This window comes from Mastigoproctus giganteus, chromosome 11 (assembly GCF_048544385.1).
Source record: "Mastigoproctus giganteus isolate SK-2022 chromosome 11, ASM4854438v1, whole genome shotgun sequence".
NCBI lineage: Eukaryota > Metazoa > Arthropoda > Arachnida > Uropygi > Thelyphonidae > Mastigoproctus > Mastigoproctus giganteus.
In genome coordinates this window covers 129,892,377-129,914,667 of record NC_143585.1, presented here as the reverse complement: position 1 = coordinate 129,914,667, position 22,291 = coordinate 129,892,377, and the positions used below count along the sequence as shown (strand labels likewise).

Here is a 22,291-nt window from a genome sequence, read left to right as displayed (position 1 = left end):
CATTCTGTGTTTGATGAGTTATGGCTGGAAGCTTGGAGAAAGTACCTTGAGATATAGATGCTTTAATATTTTCTGACGGTTTGTTCTGTTTTGATCTTTGGTGCGATATTTGAGACTGGCAATCAGAAACAGGTTTACTCACTGTGGCGGCAGATCTACAGACAGGTTTGCAGACCTCATTAGATGTGGCAGCAGTTATTTTTGCATATGTTGCCTTAACTGATGTTGAAGAGGATTCCGCTTGGTGACTCTGAGCTTGTGAAATAGAAGTACAGACAGAACTGTTCCGCAGAGGAGAGTAGGTGGGAGGAGTGGTTCTATTTACATCAGAAGAATCATCTAACAGAGTCTGTTTGGCAATAAATTGCTCAGTTGAATGACTTGAATCATGAATGTTAGCAGGCTTGGGCAAGTTAATATTTGCAGCAGTAGAACTATTGAGGCCGGTGGAAGGTGAAGATCTGGTCTCAGTACTGAGGGCATCGTCAGTTAATGAAGAATTCGTATTCACTTTGAGCCCATTGGTGTCGAGAGTAGGTTCAGAATTCTTCCTAGCTTCCCTTAAGTGGCAAGACATAACTGATGTGAGATTTTTAATTTGGGCGTTAATGTCAGAAATTTCAGCCTGTTGATTAGCTAATATTGTTTTTATACCACAAATCTCCGTGTATAGCTCGCTGTTTCCTTCATTGAGTGTATTAGAATCCAGGAGAATTTCAGAGTTTGCAGTATGAGGTGCACTGATTAGATGAGTTTGAATGAGGATTTTCTGCATAGTGTTAAAGAGTAGTTCCTGGAATTCAGTTGATTGCAGAATACCAAAGGTTGGATTCAGAGTTTCCGTAGGGAAGGAGTTAGCGCTGAGATCTTCTGACAGCACAGATGTTTGAGTTGATGCATCTGAGATTTGATGCGACAACAAAGAAGGATTAGAGGCTTCATCCATGTACGATTCAGAGTCGGTATTTCTAGTTATTGGCATGATATTTGTCTCAAATGTACTAGAGTACGGCATTTCAACTTTGTTAGCCGAAGAGGAGGAAAGTGACTCAGGTTCCGTGCTGTTTGGCGTTGCAACAGTTATAGGGCTTTTCTGAGAATTTCTGAGTCGACATCTATCACAACAGAATGATTTCCGCCGACTTTTATTTAATTTTTTCAGGTCAGAATGTGTACAGTCATTGCATATTAATTGTTTGCACTCAATACATTGGACAATGGGGTCAGAGCTGGTCCCACAGATGGTGCAGACGTTAGAATTTTGACAGGAGGTAGTATTTGTCATATTGAATTCAGTTACTGTAGTTTTACTAGATAATTTAATATCACCACAGTTGTGGTTTAGCAAGCAATAGGCACTGTGACCAGCCGGTCGCCTTAGTTGCCCTGCAGTGAAATCCACAGGGAGCAAGGGACTAAGTAGGGAGGGAAGAACAGAGCGGCTAGGCAAAACTCTAATGCCTGGTCAAGGTCAAGTGTCTGTTGGACACATGTATAAGTTGAACTACAAGATAATGGCTGAAAGCGCTTGTATGGAGTAGCGGAATGAACATGCAGAAATTCATTTAATACTTATCTGTTGTCCGTTCAAATAATACAGTACTTGCACCTGGCAGTCCAAGGGCCTATCCTTATGTGGTGGCACTAATAGGAACTTAATACTTTAAATAAAAAACACACAAAACAAGAAAAGTTTACGGAGCATATCATACAGACAGCCGGACACAATCATCCCCCTAGCGGAAAAAAGAGTGCGCTAGATATGAATAATGCATATCTTCTTTATATAGAATAATTTTAAGTTTTTACACATTTGACACATACGAATACTCATACTTGTTTGCTAATTGAAAAAAAATGCATGTTGGTTTGATTGATTCTAATAATTTCGGCTACTGAAGGAACCATCTTAGTTTTGAAGCATTTTTCATAATAGGCATTAGAAATTGAAATAAGCTGTGTCAGTCAATAATTTTTCTTCATTATATACCGCATATATAATGCAATTATTCTAAAGCTTCCTTATTTGACTTCTGCGCGTGTTTAATGCCATGGATTATTATGATTATATAATTTGATTTGTCCTAAAGCCTACTTTTTGAGAAAGGCAATGTTAGGATCTTACCTACAGTGTCGTCATGCAGCAGTACAACGTCTTGCCAATCAGTTAGCTCACTCTGCCGCAAGTCCGCCATTAAGGGAACAATATCCGAAAAACTGTTTGTATAGGGAAAACCAATTCCTTGATCTGGATAAGGTCGAGGACACCCTCTATCGAGTACCGGTAAGTGCACTGTAGTAGCGTAATGCTCTCGCAGGTCGCTGTTGGCTTGTTTAGTTCCTGAGCAGCTAAGGACAGACACCACTGCCGTGAGATTGTACTCTGCAAACAGAAGAAACTTCATTAATTCTTATACATAGTTGAGTGCATAAAGTTTACAGTCTAAACTGAGCGGAGTATAAGAACATTAAATTTATCTTATGTTTATCGATAATGTGTGGTATAACAGGGAGTTGTGCAGGAGGAGTGAACAGAGATGTAATTAATTAACCTGGATATCAGATTGACACCATGATATGTATTCAGCGTTTAAAGTTAATTACCATTACGTCCAATAGCAAATGATAAACACTATAAGTATAGGTATTGGTATTGGTATTTTGGGCACAAGGGCAACTAAGGCCAAAATGTGCCTGTTCCTATAACATGTTTTCATATAATATTTCATTCCAGTTTTTAATCATAGAAAATCATATATTTGTATCTGCTTAAGAAAAGTAAAAAGTTCATTTAAATTCGCATTGTTTCCAATAATATGAGCAAGTGATAGAGGCTCTTTCATTTGTGAGAGTGAAAGAAAACTAGTCCTTCGGAAGTAGGAATACTGCTTACAATCTATGAGTATATGCTTCACAGTAAGTGGTAAAGCACAATGAGTGCATTGAGGTGGGACATCCTGCTTCAGTAGATATACATGGGTTGGATGCGTATGCCCTATGCGTAATCTTGCTAGCACAACCTCTTGTCTGTTTTTCCTTAAGCTAGATTTCCATAGTGCTGGTTCCTCTTTGATTTCAAGCAATTTGTTGTTCGTTTGTGACCTCCAGATTTCAGACCACTGGATTGTATAGATTTTTTTAATGCGCTGCAAATAATCTATGTATGGTACTTGGTAATGTGATGGTATTGCACTGATTGGTTGTTTGGCTGCCTGATCTGCTCTCTCGTTACCTGTGATACCAGAGTGCCCTGGAATCCAGCAAAATAACACTTTATGATTCTTACTTCGTAGGTGGTTTAAGCAGGAAAGAATTTGTTTTATGATGGGATGCGATATTGAAAGATTATTGTCGAAAGCAGACACTGCACTCCTGGAGTCTGTGTATATTATACTGCTAGTATTATAGGAAGTGTTTATATTTTCTAGGGCTAATTTTATTGCATATAATTCTGCAGTGTAACTGCTACACTCAACTGGTAGTGATATAGAAATTGTAAAAGAGGGAAAAACAGCTGCAGCACCAACAGAAGAGTCTGTTTTCGAACCATCTGTATATATTATACAGCGTTGAGCATTATTGAGGGCATGTCCTTTATGGAGCTGTTTAATACTTTCATCTGGCAGGGATTTCTTTCCCCATTGCTGAAAATATTTATCACAGTGAGGGAGAGTTACAGACCAGGGTGGATTAGGTACATCATTCTCTTGAAGCATATTGTCAAAGTTTATGTCCCAGGCATGTATCAATTCTTTTAATCGAATACCAGTGGGTCTATTTTCTGTAACTTTGCTGTTGTAGAACGTGATCCAATCAGGGTTGAGAAGCAATGGTCGAACAGGATGGGCTGGAAGGCTTTGAATTTTGGCTCCATAATTAAGGAGTAGCATTTTCCTTCTAAGGTGAAGTGGAGGTTCGTACGCCTCTACATACAGACTCTGGACAGGGGATGTTCTAAAGGCTCCTAGCGAAGTACGAAGGGCACTATGTTGGATGGTGTTCAGTCTGCTTAGTGCACTTTTCCTAGCAGAGTCATAGACAACAGCTCCATAATCTAATCGTGACCTGATAAGAGCACGATACAGATGTAGCAGAGAGTATCTGTCGGCACCCCATTTCATGGCAGAAATGGACCGAAGAATATTTAATTTCTTTAAACATACAGTTCGGAGATATGTTATGTGAGAAACAAAGTTAAGTTTGGTGTCCAACATTAAACCTAGGAATCGAAGGTTACTGGTGAGTGGTATCAGGTGGTTCTGTAGCCGAAGCTCCGGTTCCGGATGCAGCTTACGTTTTTTGCAGAAGTGAATTGCAACAGTTTTTTGTTCTGACATACGATATCCGTTCTTCTGTGTCCATGTTTCTAGCTTATTTATGGAGAGTTGCAGCTGTCTTTCAATAGTATGAATATTTTTTGAACTGCAAGATAGAGTGAGATCATCAGCGTACATGTATAATTCGACAGTATTGGGAATGTTGTGGGTTATAGAGTTCAGCTTGAGTGAAAAAAGAGTAGCGCTAAGTATTGACCCTTGTGGGACACCTTCTTCTTGGGTATAAATACGAGAAAGCACTGTTTGATAACGAACCTGAAATGTTCTGTTTTGGAGAAAGTTTTGAATAAATTTCGGTAAATGTCCCCGCAATCCTAGGGAATAAAGTTCTCGCAATATGCCATACCTCCAGGTTGTGTCAAAAGCCTTTTCAATGTCCAAACTTACCATTACAAGGTGTTCGTTTTTCACATAAGCATTACGAATGTTAGTCTCTGCTTTCACCATGAGATCTAAAGTGGACCTGTTTTGTCGGAAACCAAATTGATTGTTGTTTAGCAGCTTTTCAGTTTCAAGAACCCAGGTAAGTCGCCTGTGTATCATCTTTTCTAGAGTTTTACCTAGACAACTGGTGAGGGAGATTGGTCGATAATTTTGTGTGAGTGATTGATCTTTTCCTGGTTTGGGAAAGGCTAGAATAACGGAGTGATGCCAGGTAGAGGGATATACACCTTCAAGGAAGATGCGATTAAAGAGTGTTATTAGCAAATTCAGAGCTATATTGTTTAGATGTTTCATCATTACATAATAGATTCCATCAGCTCCGGCAGCGCTATTTGGCGATCTGTTTAGTGCTGTTTGGAGTTCAAAAACACGAAAAGGTTGATTATAAGCTAGAGACTGGGTAGTTTGGAAATTTATCTTATATTTTTCTGCAATGGCTTTAGTTTGTAGGAAGGAAATATCATAAGCTGTAGTGGCTGAAGTTTCAGAGAAAGTCTCTGCAAGCGCGTTGGCTATTTCTTGTGGTGAAGATATTTCTTGTCCGTTCTTGGTTAAAATTGGAGCAGAAACCGGTAAAAATTTGCCATTTAGTTGTCGAATTTTTTTCCAAATAATTTTACTGCTAGTGTCTTTTGTGATAGAAGATGCAAACTGTATCCATGATTCTTTTTTGGCTTGTCTTCTAATTTGCCGTGCTTTTGCCTTAAGCCTTTTAAACTGAATCAGGTTGTCGGTGGTTGGAAACTTACGGAACAGATTCCAGGCTTTATTTTTTTCTTTTTTCGCTATGGTACAAGCATCATTCCACCAGTGTTTCAGGTTTCTATGTTTGGAAGCAGAAAACGTTGGTATTGCTTTGGAAGCTGCTGCTATTATTTGTTTGGTAATGTGCTCGGTGACATCATCAATGGACCCTAGTTGTATCAATTGGCTATCAAAGGAGATGGAGACAGAGAACTTTTCCCAATCTGCTTTAGAAAATTTCCATAATACCCGATGATCAGGGCAAGGTGTCTGCGTTGTTTGGATTCTGCATATTATTGGGAAGTGATCACTGTTGTGCAGATCATTTAAAACCGTCCAATCAATAATAGGAAGTAACTCAGGGGAACAAATAGACAAGTCAATTGCTGACATACATCCCGTGGAGAGATGAGTGTAGGTGTTTTGACCAGTGTTTAGCAAAGTTAGGTTCACTTGGTCTATGAGCTTTTCTAGCAAGTGCCCTCTATTATCCATGTGAGCAGATCCCCATAGCGGATGATGTGCATTTAGGTCACCAAGAAGACAAAAAGGAGATGGTATTTGTTTTATAAGATCTTCTAATTCTTGAAACGTGTAAATATTGTTAGGTGGAAGGTACAGGGAGACAAGAGTTATTGTTTTTCCCATTGCTACACGAACTGCAACGGCTTCTAAGTGGGTCTGAAGAGGAATGTTTCTTGCTGGAAATTTACAATTCACTAAAATTGCAACTCCACCATGTGCATGGCTTGAACTAATTCTATCTTTTCTATAGACTGTAAAATGTTTAATTGAATAAGTTACCTTTGGATTTAAGTAAGTCTCTTGCAAGCAAAAGGCTACCGGATTATATTGCGAGATCAAATCATATATATCATCGGTATTGCTGCGTAAACCTCTGCAATTCCATTGTGCGATGTACATCATTATTTGGTTTTAGAGAGGGAAGATGATTCTGTCTGTTTCTTGTAAGATGGAGCATTTTGCTTTTGACGATCATGTTTTATCTTATCCTTTCTTGGAAAAAAAGGGCGTCCGTATTCTGTACTCCCTTCTACCTCATCGGTACCAGTAGATGAACATCCAGTTTCCATGTCATCTTCTGCATGAAGATCAAGGATTGTTTCCTCTTGTGCATTTACAGCTTCGCTGTCCATGCTGCTTGAATTAGGTTGTTGCAATTCAGTGGCGCGTTGTCTTTGTGGTTTCCTTTGTAATTTATCAATTGACGTAATTTTAGATGGAACTGAGAGTGGAGTATTGTTTATTTCGTCGATTGAAACAGGTTTGTTAGCGGGCTGATTTGTCAAAAGTACAGATCGTGCCCATTCTGCAATGGAAGTGTTAGGAGGGATTGACACTTCTGTTTGGATAGCAACAGCTTGACAGTTTTGGGTAGCAGTAGCATAGCTGCGTTTTGGCATTGTTACCTTGACTTGTCTTCTTGCTTCTTGATATGATACTTTGTTTTCAATCTTAAACTTCTGTATCTTTTTTTCCATTTTCCACAGATCACATGATTTTGAATAAGCTGGGTGATCATTCTTACAGTTTGGGCACTCTGGAGATTTTGCAGTACAATCTGTTTGAGAATGATTTTTCGAACCACAATTAGGACATGTAATTTCTCCTCTGCACGTTGTTTGAGAATGTCCAAATTTTTGGCATTTGAAACACCTTAAGGGATTTGGAATGTATGCCCGGACTCGGCAGTGGAGGTAGCCTGCTTTCACTGAGTTTGGTAAATTTGGTGTACTAAAGGTCAATATGATATTTCGTGTTGGAACTAGTTTGTCGTCCTTCCTGATCATGATTCGCCTTGCTTGTGTTACTTTTTGTTCTTGTAATTCCGTAACTATTTCCTCTTCGGTGACGTTTAGTAAATCCCACTCACTTATAACTCCTTTGGAGGAGTTCAGTGTATTATGCGGGGTGACTTTAATTGGGATTCCGCTTATAGTTGAAAGTTTCAATAACAGTTCAGAGTGTCTTGCCTGCGTGGTTTCAATTAATAGATCTCCTGACTGGAGTCTTTTTACCATTTTTGGTGTTCCTGCTGAGTTTTCAAGACATCTTTGAATGACAAAGGGAGACAATTTGCTTACTGGTTGATTCGATAGTGAATGCATTATCAGAAAAGCTGGTGGTTCTGGTTTGCTAGAATCTGTTCTCATTCTTTTTGAGAGACTTGGATCATGTTCCCTTCTACGGGTGTCAACATGTTGAGAGCCTGTTGGCTCTAGTGGTGGATAGTTATCGCAATCCATTGTTGCTCCTTTTCGCCCCGGGAGAGGAGCTTCCTTCTCCCAGGTTTCCGACCCCGCCACGTGGAGGCAGGAGCGGTGCCAACTAGTGGCCAAGCGATCAGAAGAATAGGAGAGCAGTACGTTGCTAGCGATAGCAGTAACGTTGCAAGCGGGGTTAGCAGTAACGTTGCTAGCGTTGAAGCAGTGACGTTGCTCAGCGAGGGAAGCAGTAACGTTGCGAGCGGTTAGCAGTGACGTTGCGAGCGGTGGAGGGTTTATGAAAACACTAGTACTCACTCTAGGAAAAACGCTAGAAAACGCACTATAAAGATCGCTTGGGAACTATCGCTTGGCACTCGGGGCCATAAGTATAGGGAAGTGGTGCTTATTTATCATCGCGGTAGCACATTGAATGTTGTTGTTGTTGTTTGGTTTTTAGGAGCATTAGCAACTAAGGCCATATTGCTCCAGTATATGCGGTGGTCATTCCTTAACCTTTCCGCATCCTCCGTATTTGGTGGTGACGGGCTCGAACCCCGGTCTAATCAAGAAGCGTGTGCTACGCACTGCTGCTCCTTCCCACCTGGCTACGGAGGCGCACATTGAATGTAATCGCTATTCTTCCTACACCGAATGGAAAAAGCCTGGGACCTAGGTTTTAATCCCCTCAATGGCACGAGGAATTTTTATCAGCTTTCGTTTTTTTCACAACGTGACTGAGTTAGTAAGTCTCAGGCGAGGGGTTGAGTCGTTTCATATCCGTGATGCTGCGGTTTTTAGTACAATAAACAAGTAATTCGACCGCAGAATACACATAATTTACAAACATCCCCATAGCCTTAGTTGCTTTAGCGCACTACTTACGTGTGCGTTGAGCGCCACAGCAACTAGTTCTATGATCGAACACCTGATTGAAATTTTGAATTATATTACAGAGATGAATATCATTTATTGCAGAGGATACCAACATGCGGTGATCAAAAGCGAAAAATTAGTTTAATTTGCATTCCTTATTGATTTAAAACACCAGGTTTCATGTTATTATGAAAAATTAAAATCTAATATAAAAAGACAGTATTTTATTATTATTTTTATCCCCTGTCTGCACTTACTGGTGATAATGCAAAATTGGGCAAGCCGTTGGTGTTTTTTTTTTTTTTTTTTTTTATTACTGAAACGAGCAAATTGCTTCTTTTTTGCACTTGGAAATACAAATCGTAACTCAAATTAGCCTGCTACTTAAATGTAATGATTTTTTTGGCCTTGGCCTCCATGTTGCATTATACACGTACCGAGTGGTATAGGCCTACTTTAATCAGGTACTCGATGGTTACACCCTTCTTTATTTATTATTCACAGAGGGAATTTTATCTTTAAACTCTAGGCAGCAAAGTTTCCACATAAACGTCCTCGTTGTTCATTGCCCAGATACGCTGTTAACCAAAACAGAATGACGTACGTTTCCTATTGGCTCCTCGACGGATGCTTTTAATTATTTAAATTATTACAGCTACACCTTTCTACCTATTTATCGCGAAATAATCTGATAGCATATTGTTTATGCGAATCACATCGTAATTTACCCTATGTAAAGAATGAAGGGTTGTTAAAATTAAAGTATCCCTATGTAGAGGGCTCTGGAACGAGTTCTAAGGCTCGTACTGAAGAGAAATTTGGACAACAGCTACAATAAAGAATGCGCTTGCCATTTATGGGAAAAAATAATTAGTTACAAAATTTGTCACTATATGGCGCTGTGGCAATACAAATCACTTGAACAGCGCTACAATTGTTCAATGTGTTCTCCATTTTGGTCAACAACAGTTTCCATTCGAAGAACAGTGTAAGAACAAAATTCTTACACTTATCCTAGCGAAGGTTATGTTATAAATATTATAACATAACCATAAATATTATAACATAACAAGAAAAAAATGTATATATTAAATAATATTATGTACATAGGATGATTTCAGCTTAGATTGCGATCGCTCTGTACCATACAGTCAAGTAGGGGAGGATTAACGTAACAACGGGGGGTAGCAGGACGGTACACAAGACAATGGGAGCACTGGAACACTAGTACAAAGGGAGCACCGTAAGGCCAGTTCATGGTCGCATAAACAGAAAGTGAGCAACTCTTTGGAAGAAAAGAACAAGGGAACCGACTCCCCCTTGTGGAGAGGAAGATTTTAAGAACTAAGAGGGTGAAGGAAACCCTGGATGCGATATACACTATGTAGAAAGGGCTAGCCACTAGATGAAACAGACCGACTCCTTGAGCACTTATTAATTTCAAGGAGCGGTAGAGAAGAAACAGAGTGGACTAATAGCGGTAAGTGAATCGGGAATGATCACAAGGAAATATCTAGAAATTCCTAGACGCCAGTAGTTCATCGAAGTTGATGGAAATTTTGTAAACAGGAAGTTACCCCAGGAGAGGGAAGGGCCAAGAAAAACGGAAGAAGTGGGAGAGAGCGAATGAGAATAATGAGATGATGGAGAACGAACGACGATTGGATCAAAATAGAATGAGCGCCTGAAACAAAGAAGAGATGCAAGACAGGAAAGAGGAGTTAGGAGTTATTTTTGGGAGTGTGGAAGTTTGGAGAGTTCCCGTGGAGATGCCTGAGTGATGTGCGGCTGGAAAGAAATCCCGAGAAGTGCCGGGAGAATCGCCAGAAGGTAGCGGACAGAGTAATGAGTTGCTGTTTAAGAGTTGTTGGAATAGGAAGGAGATAACCGTTTGAAGATGGAAACACCTATGCTGCAGCTGAGGAAAAAGGATCGAAAGCCTCGGTATAGCAAGATAAGGAAGAGCTACGTAGCCAGGCTTCTTAATAAAGTAGTAAGAAGAGTCCTGATAATTCTATTATGCTTCCCAGTTTCGTCGAACTGATCAGACGCCCAAAAAGCAGGCCGGAGCAACTTATTTAATAGCCGTATGGAAAGAAGAGCGAGTTCCTGAACGTAGGAGAATCCCTGTAGATGAGCAGCAGTACTTTGCTGATGAAAAATTCCAGTTGGAGCCTGATGATGCCCTATGCTGTTGATGATGAGTCGCCCCTGAACTGAGAAAAGGTAGTGTAAAGAGTGATTCCCTAAGTTAATATGTAAGTACGAGATAATAATTTGAAGAGAAGGACTTTAGAAAAATGTTTATTTAGTTGATAGTAGATTTGAAGAGAAGGACTTTAGAAAAATGTTTATTTAGTTGATAGTAGATTTGGTATTGATTAGTATAAGAGGAAGAAAAGGGTTCATAGATGTATGTACTTCATCTCAAGGATAAGTTAAAGCAAGGAAGATTTAGATACATGTACTTGAGACTGGTATGTTCTAAGTTAAGATGTAAAGGTGTTCTATGTACTAGAAACGTTACAAGATATTACGATTGAATTATTTTGGAAGGGATAAATTAATGAAAGATTATAGCGGGGATTTATAAATCTAGGACAATATCCATAGAGGTGTTAAGCCCACTGAGGTAATTCCAGTTGGGAAGTTTAACTGTTAGAAAGTAAAAATAATGTTATGAGATGTAACCTAAACCAGAAGGAGAAAAAGCAGAAAGACACGAAGAGACATATTATATCATTTGCTATTAATTTTACATCTTAACACACATATAATGCCAGTTATTAACATTATACCAATTGATGTTGTATGATACAATTCTTTAATGTATATACTGTGAAATAAACAAATTTGTATATGTTTATCATGTGTAGTATTGAGTCATTCTGAATACTCAGCCAGTCCAGAGGAGACATACACGAACTATTATTCCCCCAGAATCTGTGATCTTCTGTGCAGTATACAAGTCAGGTGTTAACGTGGAGGGGAGGTAAATTAAGGGGGAAGTTTAATTGAGAAATACAAAGTTAAAAGAGGTGGGTCTGGAAGGTCAAGTGATTTATTATTAAAGAAATAAATAATAAATAAATAAATAAATAATAATAAATAATACAAAAAAAAAAAAGAAAAAGTATTATCCCCCCAGAATAAATATCCTCCAGAAACAACCCCCCACAACAGCGTTTTCTTCAGCAGAACGTAACACGTCAACTGGAATAGCCAGCACATGACGTCTAATGCTGTCCTTCAGATCTGCCAGAGTTTGACATCCTTCCCGATACAGCTGGTTTATCAAAAAACCCCACAACCAGAAGTCGCATGGAGTGAGGTCCGGTGATTGGGGTGGCCAAGATGTCTGGAAACAACGGCTGATGACCAGTTGGTCTGTAAAGTGTTGCCTTAACAATCTTTGGATACAACGATGGATGTGGTGTGGCGCACCATCTTGCATGAATATGGTATCCTGAAGGCACCCACGTTGTTGCAGCAGCTCTCGTTTTGCGTTTGCCAACATTTCATAATATCGCTGTCCAGTGATGGAACAGGTGCGGGGTCCAGTCGGTATTACCTGCTCAAAAATATGGCCCAATCATGAATGTTGCCGTAAATCCACACCACACTGTCACTTTTGGAGAATGCAAAGGGACCTCTTGGATAACTCGAGGGTTTTCTGTTGCCGAAACGCGACAGTTGTGCTTATTCACTTGTCCATTTAAGCAGAAGTGGGCTTCATCACTCCAAAGGATGTTCCATGGCCAAGTGATATCCACTGTCATTCGCGCCAGAAACTGAAGTGCGTATATGAAACGAATATCTGCATCACCATGCTTTAGCTGCTGTAGCATGTGTAAGGATAGTATCGCAACACCTGATACGCCAATATGGCTGCCTTACCGTTCGGAATATGTGTTTTAAGTTAGTCAGTTATCCAAATTGTGTATCCAAGGAGTAATATTCATCAGTGGATCACAGCGGTGAGATTTGTTTCTGTTTTTATTGGGCGTTTTAGTACATTTCAACTCGTTTTTGATTCAACGCTGGTAACAATGTGTCAGCTCACCATGACGGCATTGTTCTAGAGCTCGGGAGGGTGGCAAACTACATGTCATTCGCGCCAAAAACTGAAGTCCGTATGTGAAACGAATACCTTTAGTTTAAGCTGCTGTAGCATGTGCATCTTGTAAGGATAGGAGTGCACTTCACCTCTGTCACCGTGGTTGAAGTGCACTCTTGACTAGGGAGGGTGACCCTTGTGTGTTTCTAAACAGGGCACTGATCGTGTCCCAACAGTTCTGTGACTTTTGATTTTGCTATTCTGGTCATAATTATGCACAAAAGAACTAAAATGTCCACATTTCCTTCTTGAACGAACAACGCCATTCATTTCCTGCGGACACTAAGTTGTGGGTAATCTCCCCACTCTCAACGCTTTCCTGGAAGTGCTCGCTCAGTCAGAAGTTCAGGCACTCTCCGAGTTAATCCCTGCCCGGAGCTTGACCTGTAGCAAAATAGGAAACGACTCACCTTCCGTCTGAAAAATAGAAAGTAAAATCCCTCAGGCAGCAAAGCTATAGGGCGGCTCCACTTATTCTGGCTGCCACATTAAATAGATTAAGATTACATTTAGACCAAAGAAAATGGATTCCATAAATCGTTCCAATCTCGTTAACCCGAAGACAACGGATGACAAAGCAGGAAAATCAAGAGCATTGCAGCCAAAGATGGCAAACAACGAAAACTCTGAAATTATAGAAAGTGAGGACATTGTGCGAAGTCAATCTGGCTTCACTACAGCACAATCTGCTGTAGTGAAGAAGTGAAGAACAAGAAGAAAACATCTTGTTCCTGTTAATTGTCCGCTGCATCCAGGGTGTGATGTTAAGGTTTGAGTAGAGAATGGCCCTTGAGATAGTAAAAGGGTGGCCAGTAACTCTGTTAAGCCATCGCAAGAACCAGTACTCGATCTCAAGGACGGACTTATAATGTGAATCTGGAGCTGAAGACCAGATTTGGCAGGACACACATTAAAATGTACTTGGTCGCTAGCTGAGGATCCCTAATGCTACCAGTTCTTGTATAGTAGCCCATAAAACAGCGAATATTTTTGTCTTCATATGGGCAAAGTGTTGAGCAAAGGTGAATCTGTCATCCCACTTAAGACCCAGGTCCAGGTGAGAGTGCACTTTTTGTACACTAGACCCGTTCACAGAGATCGAGATGTAATTTTTATTCCGCTTGTAAGTTATGGTCATTTGGGCAGACTTCTATGCATTAATACGGAGACCGATGCAATTCAGGTAGCTCTCAAATTCTCGGATTGTGCCATCTGGCAAATACCCTCTGCTGATTCATGGCCTTTGGAAGTTATGAAGAATTTTATATCGTCAGCATATGTTATAAAATTATAGTACCGTGCAAGAAACGGCTCCAGGGTGGCCGCGAAGAGGGTAGCCGAAAGAACTCCCCCTGTGGCACTCCTCGCGAGATTGTAGCTTTTGGTGCTTGACAGTAAGTTTTCTTTGTTCTAGCAGGCTTCAAAGCATCCTAGCTTTTCCTCCAGTCGTTTAAGGGTGTGCAGTATTCTACTGTTTTGTTCCTTGAGAAGAAAATTCTCTTCCTGCAGTTCCTGTAGCATTTTATGTACAGGGATGAAATTGCTTGCGAGATTTTCAGCGTATTCCACAGCCTGCATCGAAAAAGGGCTGATACAGTCTGCAAGGATATCCTTTAATTGCGAGATCTGCATGCGAGACATATTCCTTACGGTTCTCTTCCTGCCTTTCATTCGGACTATGATTGCTCCTTTGTCTAGCGGAACCCCCTTCAGAGTGCTCGTATTCTTCCGGGCAAATATTGCATCCCAAGAATTGATCCTTCAGGATGGCCCAAGATGCCATTTCCTAGGTCAGTCTGCGAGAAGATTACTCTTGTTGGTTAAAGATTGAAGATTACTCTTCAAGGTCGTTATAATCTGTTATTCGCAAGAATCTTCACAAATGACTTCACAAATGACACAATGACATTAGGTAATTCTTCATTATTTTTTTCTGTTTGTTGCCTACAAGCGTCACATTAAAACTTGCGTTTTCTAGTTTTGTTCAATCTCTTAATATCGACAGAAGTACAGTCAGGCTCATTGCAATAGTTTTTGTGACAAGTGTCCCATTTAATTATGAAGTCATCATTCGTCAGACATATGCAGCGAGTAAGCGGCACAGCTGTTGCGCTGAAATCTGTCATTCTGCATTTTATACAGTATAGTAGAGCTGAGTAGTGGCGCTGTTTTTTTTTTTTGTTTTTTTTTATGAGAACCCCAAACACGAGAGGTATTATAACCTATAGTACTTAGTACCGTGCTTGGGTTGGATAGATATTTGTTGATATTGGAAGATATTGGAAGGAATAAGAAGATATTTGTTGATATTGGACTTGAACTTCTGTAGATTGTAATTTTCAGGAAATACGTATGAAGGAAGGTTGTTCCAGAAAACGGCAGTTGAATGAATAAACGAGGAAGATGAAAAGTTGTTCTGTGGGTTTGAGTTTGAGTTTGGCTGTGGCAATAACTTAAGATTATGCAAATAACTTACGTTATTTGCATAATCTTAATTTTTTTTTTGCAATAAATGGCGAGCGCATTCTTTACTGTCCAAATTTCTCTTCAGTACGAGCCTTGAACTCACTCCAGAGCCCTCTACATAGGGATACTTTAATTTTAACAACCCTGTATATTACTTTTAATTCGATAGCCAGATAACTTTATTATAAATTGTATTCACTTAAACTAATTTACCAACATAATGTAATCAGTAGTCGATAGTATGTTAGATTTATACTTGGTGTAAGTAATAAAATAACATACATTTAGGTTCTGGTGGTTCCTAATCGAGCGAGGCTGTGAAGATGTTAAAAAAGAAAATTCAGTAACACACCTGAAAACTCATCCAAGAAGTCTGTAATGAGCGCATATTGACTGTCATCATCAATCCATTTTATGTTGACTGGCGCAGCATTAGTAGCGAAGGCACTTTGCATGTCAATGACTGTCTTCCTAGGATTGTAACCTGCTATGCCTACCTCAGCATCCACTAAGACACCTGCAAAAGAAAGAGAAATAGATAATTTCGAGTTGTTGCTCACTCAGTTTACATTTAATACATGGATTATTAATTTTCTTTTTAAACATAAACTAAGATCTGGAGGGAGGGGAAAGAAGTGATAAAAGTTTGAGTCCGAATCTCGTCAATGACGTGAGGAATTATTGTATCGGCCTTTTTCACAACGTGGCTGATTAACCGTTCTCGGGTGAGTATCGCATGGTTTTATTTCCCGGTAGTTTGGGGTTTTTTTATCCAGAAAAGGGCAAATCGACAAAAATACACGCAATTAAAAATTTTGGCCAATCACTTGTTGAGGTGTGGTGCCCACACCACATGGAGGAATGCCGCCCCTCTGTGTTACCAGGCAATACTAGGTAGTAGATGACTATCATCACTTGCTATAACGCCATGTGACTTTTTACCCTTCCCGCAGTTAAAGAAAGAGCTGAACAGAAAGGAGAAAGATTTGATGATGTGGAAACCATAAACAAAATGCGACAGCGTGGTTTTGAGTGATTCTAGAAACCGCTTTTTAAAAGTGTTTTAAGGCGTCATCAGAGAGAGAGAGAGAGAGAGAGAGAGAGAGAGAGAGAGAGAGAGAGAGAGAGAGAGAGGTGTACGGCTGAGAACGAACACTTCGAAATAGATTATTGAAAACGAAGAAGCAGATATAGAAAACTAGTAATTGTGCTTGTCTCTAATATAGCGAAACTGTAGGTTAAATTTGATCCCTGAGGTTGTCACACACATTCTCTCAGATATGCCAAGCAAGTTGTACTTGCTACCTGGGAGTCTAAAACGCTGATGGAACTGATATTCGGGTGACACTCAAGTCAAGTGGACCCAATTTCGGAGAAGTCCGGAGGGTCTGTGACAGCTAAATCCTCTGCTTATAACCTCCATGCGCAAACACACAGTGGGTAACCACCCAGGTGTGAACCAACATTCTCTCAGATATGCCAAACAAGCCGGGGTTTTTTGGTAAGCAGGGGTTGAGGTGTGGTGCCCATACCACATGGAGGAATGCCACCACTCTGTGTTACCAGGCAATACTAGGTGGTAGATGGCTATCATCAACCGGTGCAATACCACCACTTTGCTTATTGGCGACATGACGTGGTGGAATCCATGTTTAGTCTCTAGAGCTAAGTTCCGGTCAGCCCTTCTTCCGGTCAGCTCTTCCATCATGCAATATGACTGGTGACTTTTGAAGCAGAATAAAACAGCATCGACCTAGGAACCAATGGGAGAGGCTCCAGCCATGATGTCGTCGGTCCCAGGATGAACCCACACACCTAGAAAAGGACCAACGAGTCATCATCAGACTGCACTTGCTGGAGGGCACTGCAAATTTCCGCTATGGCGAACTGGGCAGGGCTCCCTTGCCCAGCCCACTTTCTCTCCCTATCCCTGGTGGGGATGGGGGAAGGTATTTGTGCTCCTCCCGACCATCCCCTCTTTTCCCTCTGGTGGGGCAAGGGCATGCCCCACTGATATACCTGGGGTCGCCTTCCCTATTGACCCCATATTTCTGTCTTTCCCCCCAGCCTTCCGTCTCTCCCCCCCACTCTACCTATATCGCCAGCGAAAAGCGAATGCCCCAGAAAATGTAAAATTTTAAATGCCAAACTCGACACACTTGCAACCTCTTTCGGCCTAATTATATTCAAGCGTTTATCACTCCCCCCCCCTTTTTTTTATATATATAGGTCCTAGCTACTGAAATCTCAGGAAATTAGGTGGCAGGACCTGCCAGAGTACTTATCTAAAAATACTGGTGTACCTGGTCTGCCTCCACAGGGCCAAGTGTGGGCAACGTTGGGCCTCAGTAGGAAGACTTGGACACACAAAACCAGGGAGAATTTTTTTTTAGGGGCCGATTCTAAACAAGCATGGCTTTGGTTTTATTAATACTAATACGAACAATGTCAGAAATAAAATAGGGAGGTTGTCCAGTTCCAAGTGTAGCACGATCATCTTGAAATTAGTATTCAAATAAAATACTTTTAAGACGCTATGCTGGAGCATCTTTCCATAATGTGAAACCACATATGACAGTCTGATCAAGCAAAGAAGCTGAGTAAGATGGCAAAGCAGTTGCGAGCCCAGACTACTCGTTGTAGTATTATTTATTGCCATTATTAAGTAGAATGTGCTTTTGAAGTATACGTTATATGGGATGTACTTTGGTTCGCAGTGACATCTTAGAAGAATTAACAGTCATTCTCCGACATAATCAGAACACGTGGTCAATGTAACAGTTCTGTAGGAATACCTCGAGGGGGGGGGCGTCCTCTCCGGATTATTATGTATTGCTACATTCGTTCCTTTTTTTTTTTTTTTTTTTTTTTTTTTTACAAGAAAACCATGTCCTCAAGATCCTCACAAGAATTGGGACCAATGCGCTGATATCAACCGTGTCATCACGGTTGATATCAGCGCATGATAACATAAGGTTCAAAAGTTAAATAGTCTGACTCCACACGCACTGGTCTTCAGCCTGAAATTCAAATCATCCAAACAAGCCATAACGGTGTACTCGCTGAAATTCATGCCCAAATAGGACGACTAACCAACATGATCCATCCTAAATTTGGGCTTCTGCCGCGAAGACCACAATTAAGAAGATTTACGCTAACCAATACCGGCTGCTACTGCGATGGGTCAACAATAAGCTGCCTCTACAATAGAGAATAATACAGATGGTGCATTTTCTTGGAATTAAGAGAATTCCAGCTCTGCTGGGGGAACGCCGCCTCACCTGCACCGTCAACATATTCTCTGGAACGATTAAGACTCTCCAACTTCTGAGAACTGTGCTTATGGAGGATTCCACAGGCGAACCTCTGAGAGATATTATAATTATCGGTCGGTACTAACAAGCATATGCTGACCGACAAGTTCCTCCCAACCCAAATGTTACTAACTCTTTGGGTCTCTCGTCTGCGACTAGAGGAAGATCCTGGATAGTCTTCGGGCAGTAATGTTGCCATCTCTAGTTTCCTGCTACCTGAAAGCATTGTTATTACTATTTGACTCTGCCCGTGTGGTCGTCCCGGAGTATAAACAGAAAATTTATTTTTTTTTTTTATTTTCGTTCAGTGTTAGTGGCCAATTTAACTTATTAATTTACACCTGGCAGACTGTTGCCAGTTACCTTGATGTTGGCATCAACCTGTCAGGTGCGCCTCCGTAGCCAGGTGGGAAGGAGCGGCAGTGCGTAGAACACGCTTCTTGATTAGACCGGGGTTCGAGCCCGTCACCACCAAATACGGAGGATGCGGAAAGGTCAGGGAATGACCACCGCATATCCCGGAGCAATATGGCCTTAGTTGCTAATGCTCCTAAAAACCAAATAACAAACAAATAACAAACCTGTCAGGTCTTCTACTTTATTTTGTGAAACCCCTACAAAAAGCTGGTCGCCGTGAAGGGTATATCGCAGGTGTATTTATTATAGCTGCAATAAAGAATATTTATTTATATAATGCATCTCAAGTGATGACTAACTATACATCTCTCCAAATGATAATAGTCCTACCCCATCTCAGGCAATATATTTGACAAATCCTTCGATGAGATCTTAAACTGAGATCTAATTCGAAGAATTTTAAGGTTCCTTTTTGTGGAGAAAATACCAGCTGTCTTTGCAATATCACCCTCACAAGAACTTGTTGATTTGTTTATAGGCGAAACATTGTCCTTGATTTTTATCCTCTTCCCAAGTTAGAAACAAGAATACCAAATTTTAATGCAACCAACATATTAGTTTAGCTTTATAAACATAGCAAATTATAGGATCGCTTAAATTATGGCCACTTTATCCTTCATATGTTTATCTGTTTTCCTGCGAATAATGGTGATTATAGCCATATTACAAGGCGTTTACTATTGCAGAAAAATAATCGATTAAAATGGCGATATCCGCTCTCTCTCCAAGCATTATGCTTCATTATCCCTCCGTTTTATATTTTACCCAAATCACTATGGAACTCATGCAAGGTCGCCTAAACATTAATATTTTGTTTATGTTTTTTTTCGATATGAATCAATATTTCCTTTTGCACACAAACCGAACTGAGTAAATACAAGCATACCGTGGAGAAATCATCATTAAGGTTTCCCTTTTGACAGGAACAAAAGAAAATATAAATACGAATGAGTGGCTCAGCAATATCGATTTGCGATTGACGACTCCTGTACCTCGGCCACGAAAGGAGAGTTCTGCGGGGGAAAGCCGAGTTGGTTGCTTAGATTGCGTGTGTTCCACAGTTGGCGTGCTTGTTTTGAGAGATTAAAAACTGCCGAAAAAAAGGCACATAAAATATCTCCCACCCAGACGGGAATCGAACCGAGGACTTTCCCATATGATGTGGAAGAACAGCGGTCGTAGCCAGTGCCGGCTCCGATCTGAAAAATATCCCAATGTAGTTGTTGCTGCTGCTGCGTGGAGAAAAAACAAAATAATAGGAAAGCCGGCTTCGCAATGAATCTGTTTGGATGATTCTGGTTTCAGTATCGTACACAAGTCGTGCATCTTACTCTTATAATAGAGTCCTGACGAGAAATTATAAAGGAGAAAGAAAATGTGGTGGAGCATTGAATCTGTTTATATATTACGGACCTTCATTATCAAGACAAATTATCACCCAGTTTGGACATAGTAATGGATAATGGCGGACATTTAGCTATTCAAAAGCTGACTCCTTTTTTTGTGGAAGATGATTGGGTGTGGTCGCGTCTAGCCAAGCATTTCTACACAAATAAATGCTTAGCTATCTTTCCGGCCCCGAACGTGGAACTCTTTATATACATAAAGGAAATTTGATAGTATGAACCAGAGCTATAATTCTCAATACGTTCTACGTTGATATCAATATTTCTAAAAGAATAAGAGAAGTTTACCTCAATATGATAAGTAGAACACTTCTGTATGATACTCTCCAGAAATTAAAACGCAAAAAAAATCGAAAATCTTGCATTACAGTAAGAAATAATTAACAATAATTAAAAATCAAATGAAGACAATTAAAAGTTAAGTAAAAAATTAATTTAACGAAAAAAATTGCAAAACGGTTTTCCTTCCTTAGAAAAGAAATATGATAACTTTGGACCGAATATCCTAGTGTTAATCGAATGTAATTTTGCACCAAGGTATTCAAAAAATCCTCCATTATTGTGTGTATCGATAGGTTATACCTGGAGAGAAAGGAAAAATGAAATAGTCAACCTGATTTGATACAATGCACCTGATTTGATGATTTTCTGATAGATGTGTAGTAATAGATCTATTATAAATGGGCTACTTATTTTAAGGATGAACATTTGAAATTTATCTGGTCCAACAGTGACCTTATTGGGCAGATCGTTGATCGCCTTCATTACGCTCTCTTTGGTGATTTGGATTTCACTCAGAGGAGGTCTTGTTGGTTCCTCTCGTGTCGAATACTTTCGCTTGTTTAAATCTTTCAGGAGGTTCAAAATTTTGTTCCTATTATCAGTATTCTCAATTTGATTCAGTCCAGGGGGGTACCAAAAGTGTTATAAGCCTATTCCTTGAAACTGCATTCGGTCATATTCTCTGTGCTATTTCTATTGCTAGTAATCCTTTTGTTCTTGTTTTAATTTGTTATGAACAACATTGCAGTGTGCCTGTTCTTTTTGATTTGATGAAATGTGCTCTCTCCTTCTTATAACGAATGATTGGCGGGATGACTCGTTCTTTGCCATTTTCTATACAGTTTTTGTTTCCTGAGGAAAATTGCTTTCAGTTGTGGGTTGAACCATTCTTTTGATTTCTTTTGTTACTCCTTCCAATGCTATTTCGTATAGCATTTTAGTGACCATTTTTAAAGTTTCGTCTACTGGCTTTTCTTGCAGGTCATTCCAGTTGTAACTAGTTAGAAGACTGAGAATGACTTCTGCATTAATATATTTCACGGAGAAAAGATACTTACTTTGCTTTGCCCAATTCGTGTGCTTACCCTCGTGTATTTATGGATCTTCAGTGCTACTTCTACTTCAAAGGGGTTGCCGTCGAACTTAAATTTTATGAAGTTTTGCGTTAGCTTTATATCTAACGAACTATGGTACAACAGGTTAAGTGCAGTGCGCTTATGTTAATCAGTTGTAACTGAATAACATAAATAAAATGTAGTTAGAAATGCTCAGCGTTAATTATGGCTGTAAATGAAATAACACTGAAAACTAGTTACTATACAATTAAGTTCAGGGCAGGCGGCTCAAGTTTCAAAAACTGTAAGCAATCGTTGAATGCTCGAAGCTATCAGGAAAAAAAAAAAACAGAGCAGAGTGCTCCAGTATATTTCTACATATTTTAAGCAGGGTATCGGGATCACTAGACAAATACACCGACATACACAAAGTCGTGTCCAACCAGTTCATAGTCCTCTCTACTACTTGGCTTACCATCACGTGGTGGTGACTGGCAATGTGGGGCCCCCGAGGCTAAACGCCCAAAAGAACAACACTACACCGGTGCCGCCAAAAATCCCAACATACCGATTGTATTTAAAAAAAACAAAGTTAGTTCATATCTCAG

At 40.0% G+C, this 22,291-nt stretch overlaps 1 protein-coding gene across 1 annotated transcript in view; it reads right to left on the bottom strand.

The window, feature by feature from the left end:
- Positions 1-22,291, bottom strand: part of LOC150078430 (ionotropic receptor 93a-like) — a 237,009-nt gene that overhangs the window by 94,953 nt on the left and 119,765 nt on the right. The window contains exons 2-3 of the mRNA XM_090385539.1: positions 15,562-15,726; positions 2,126-2,383 (exon numbers count right to left, since the gene is read on the bottom strand). Coding sequence (XP_090241665.1) covers positions 2,126-2,383; positions 15,562-15,726 — 423 coding nt within the window. The remainder of the gene's footprint in view (positions 1-2,125; positions 2,384-15,561; positions 15,727-22,291) is intronic.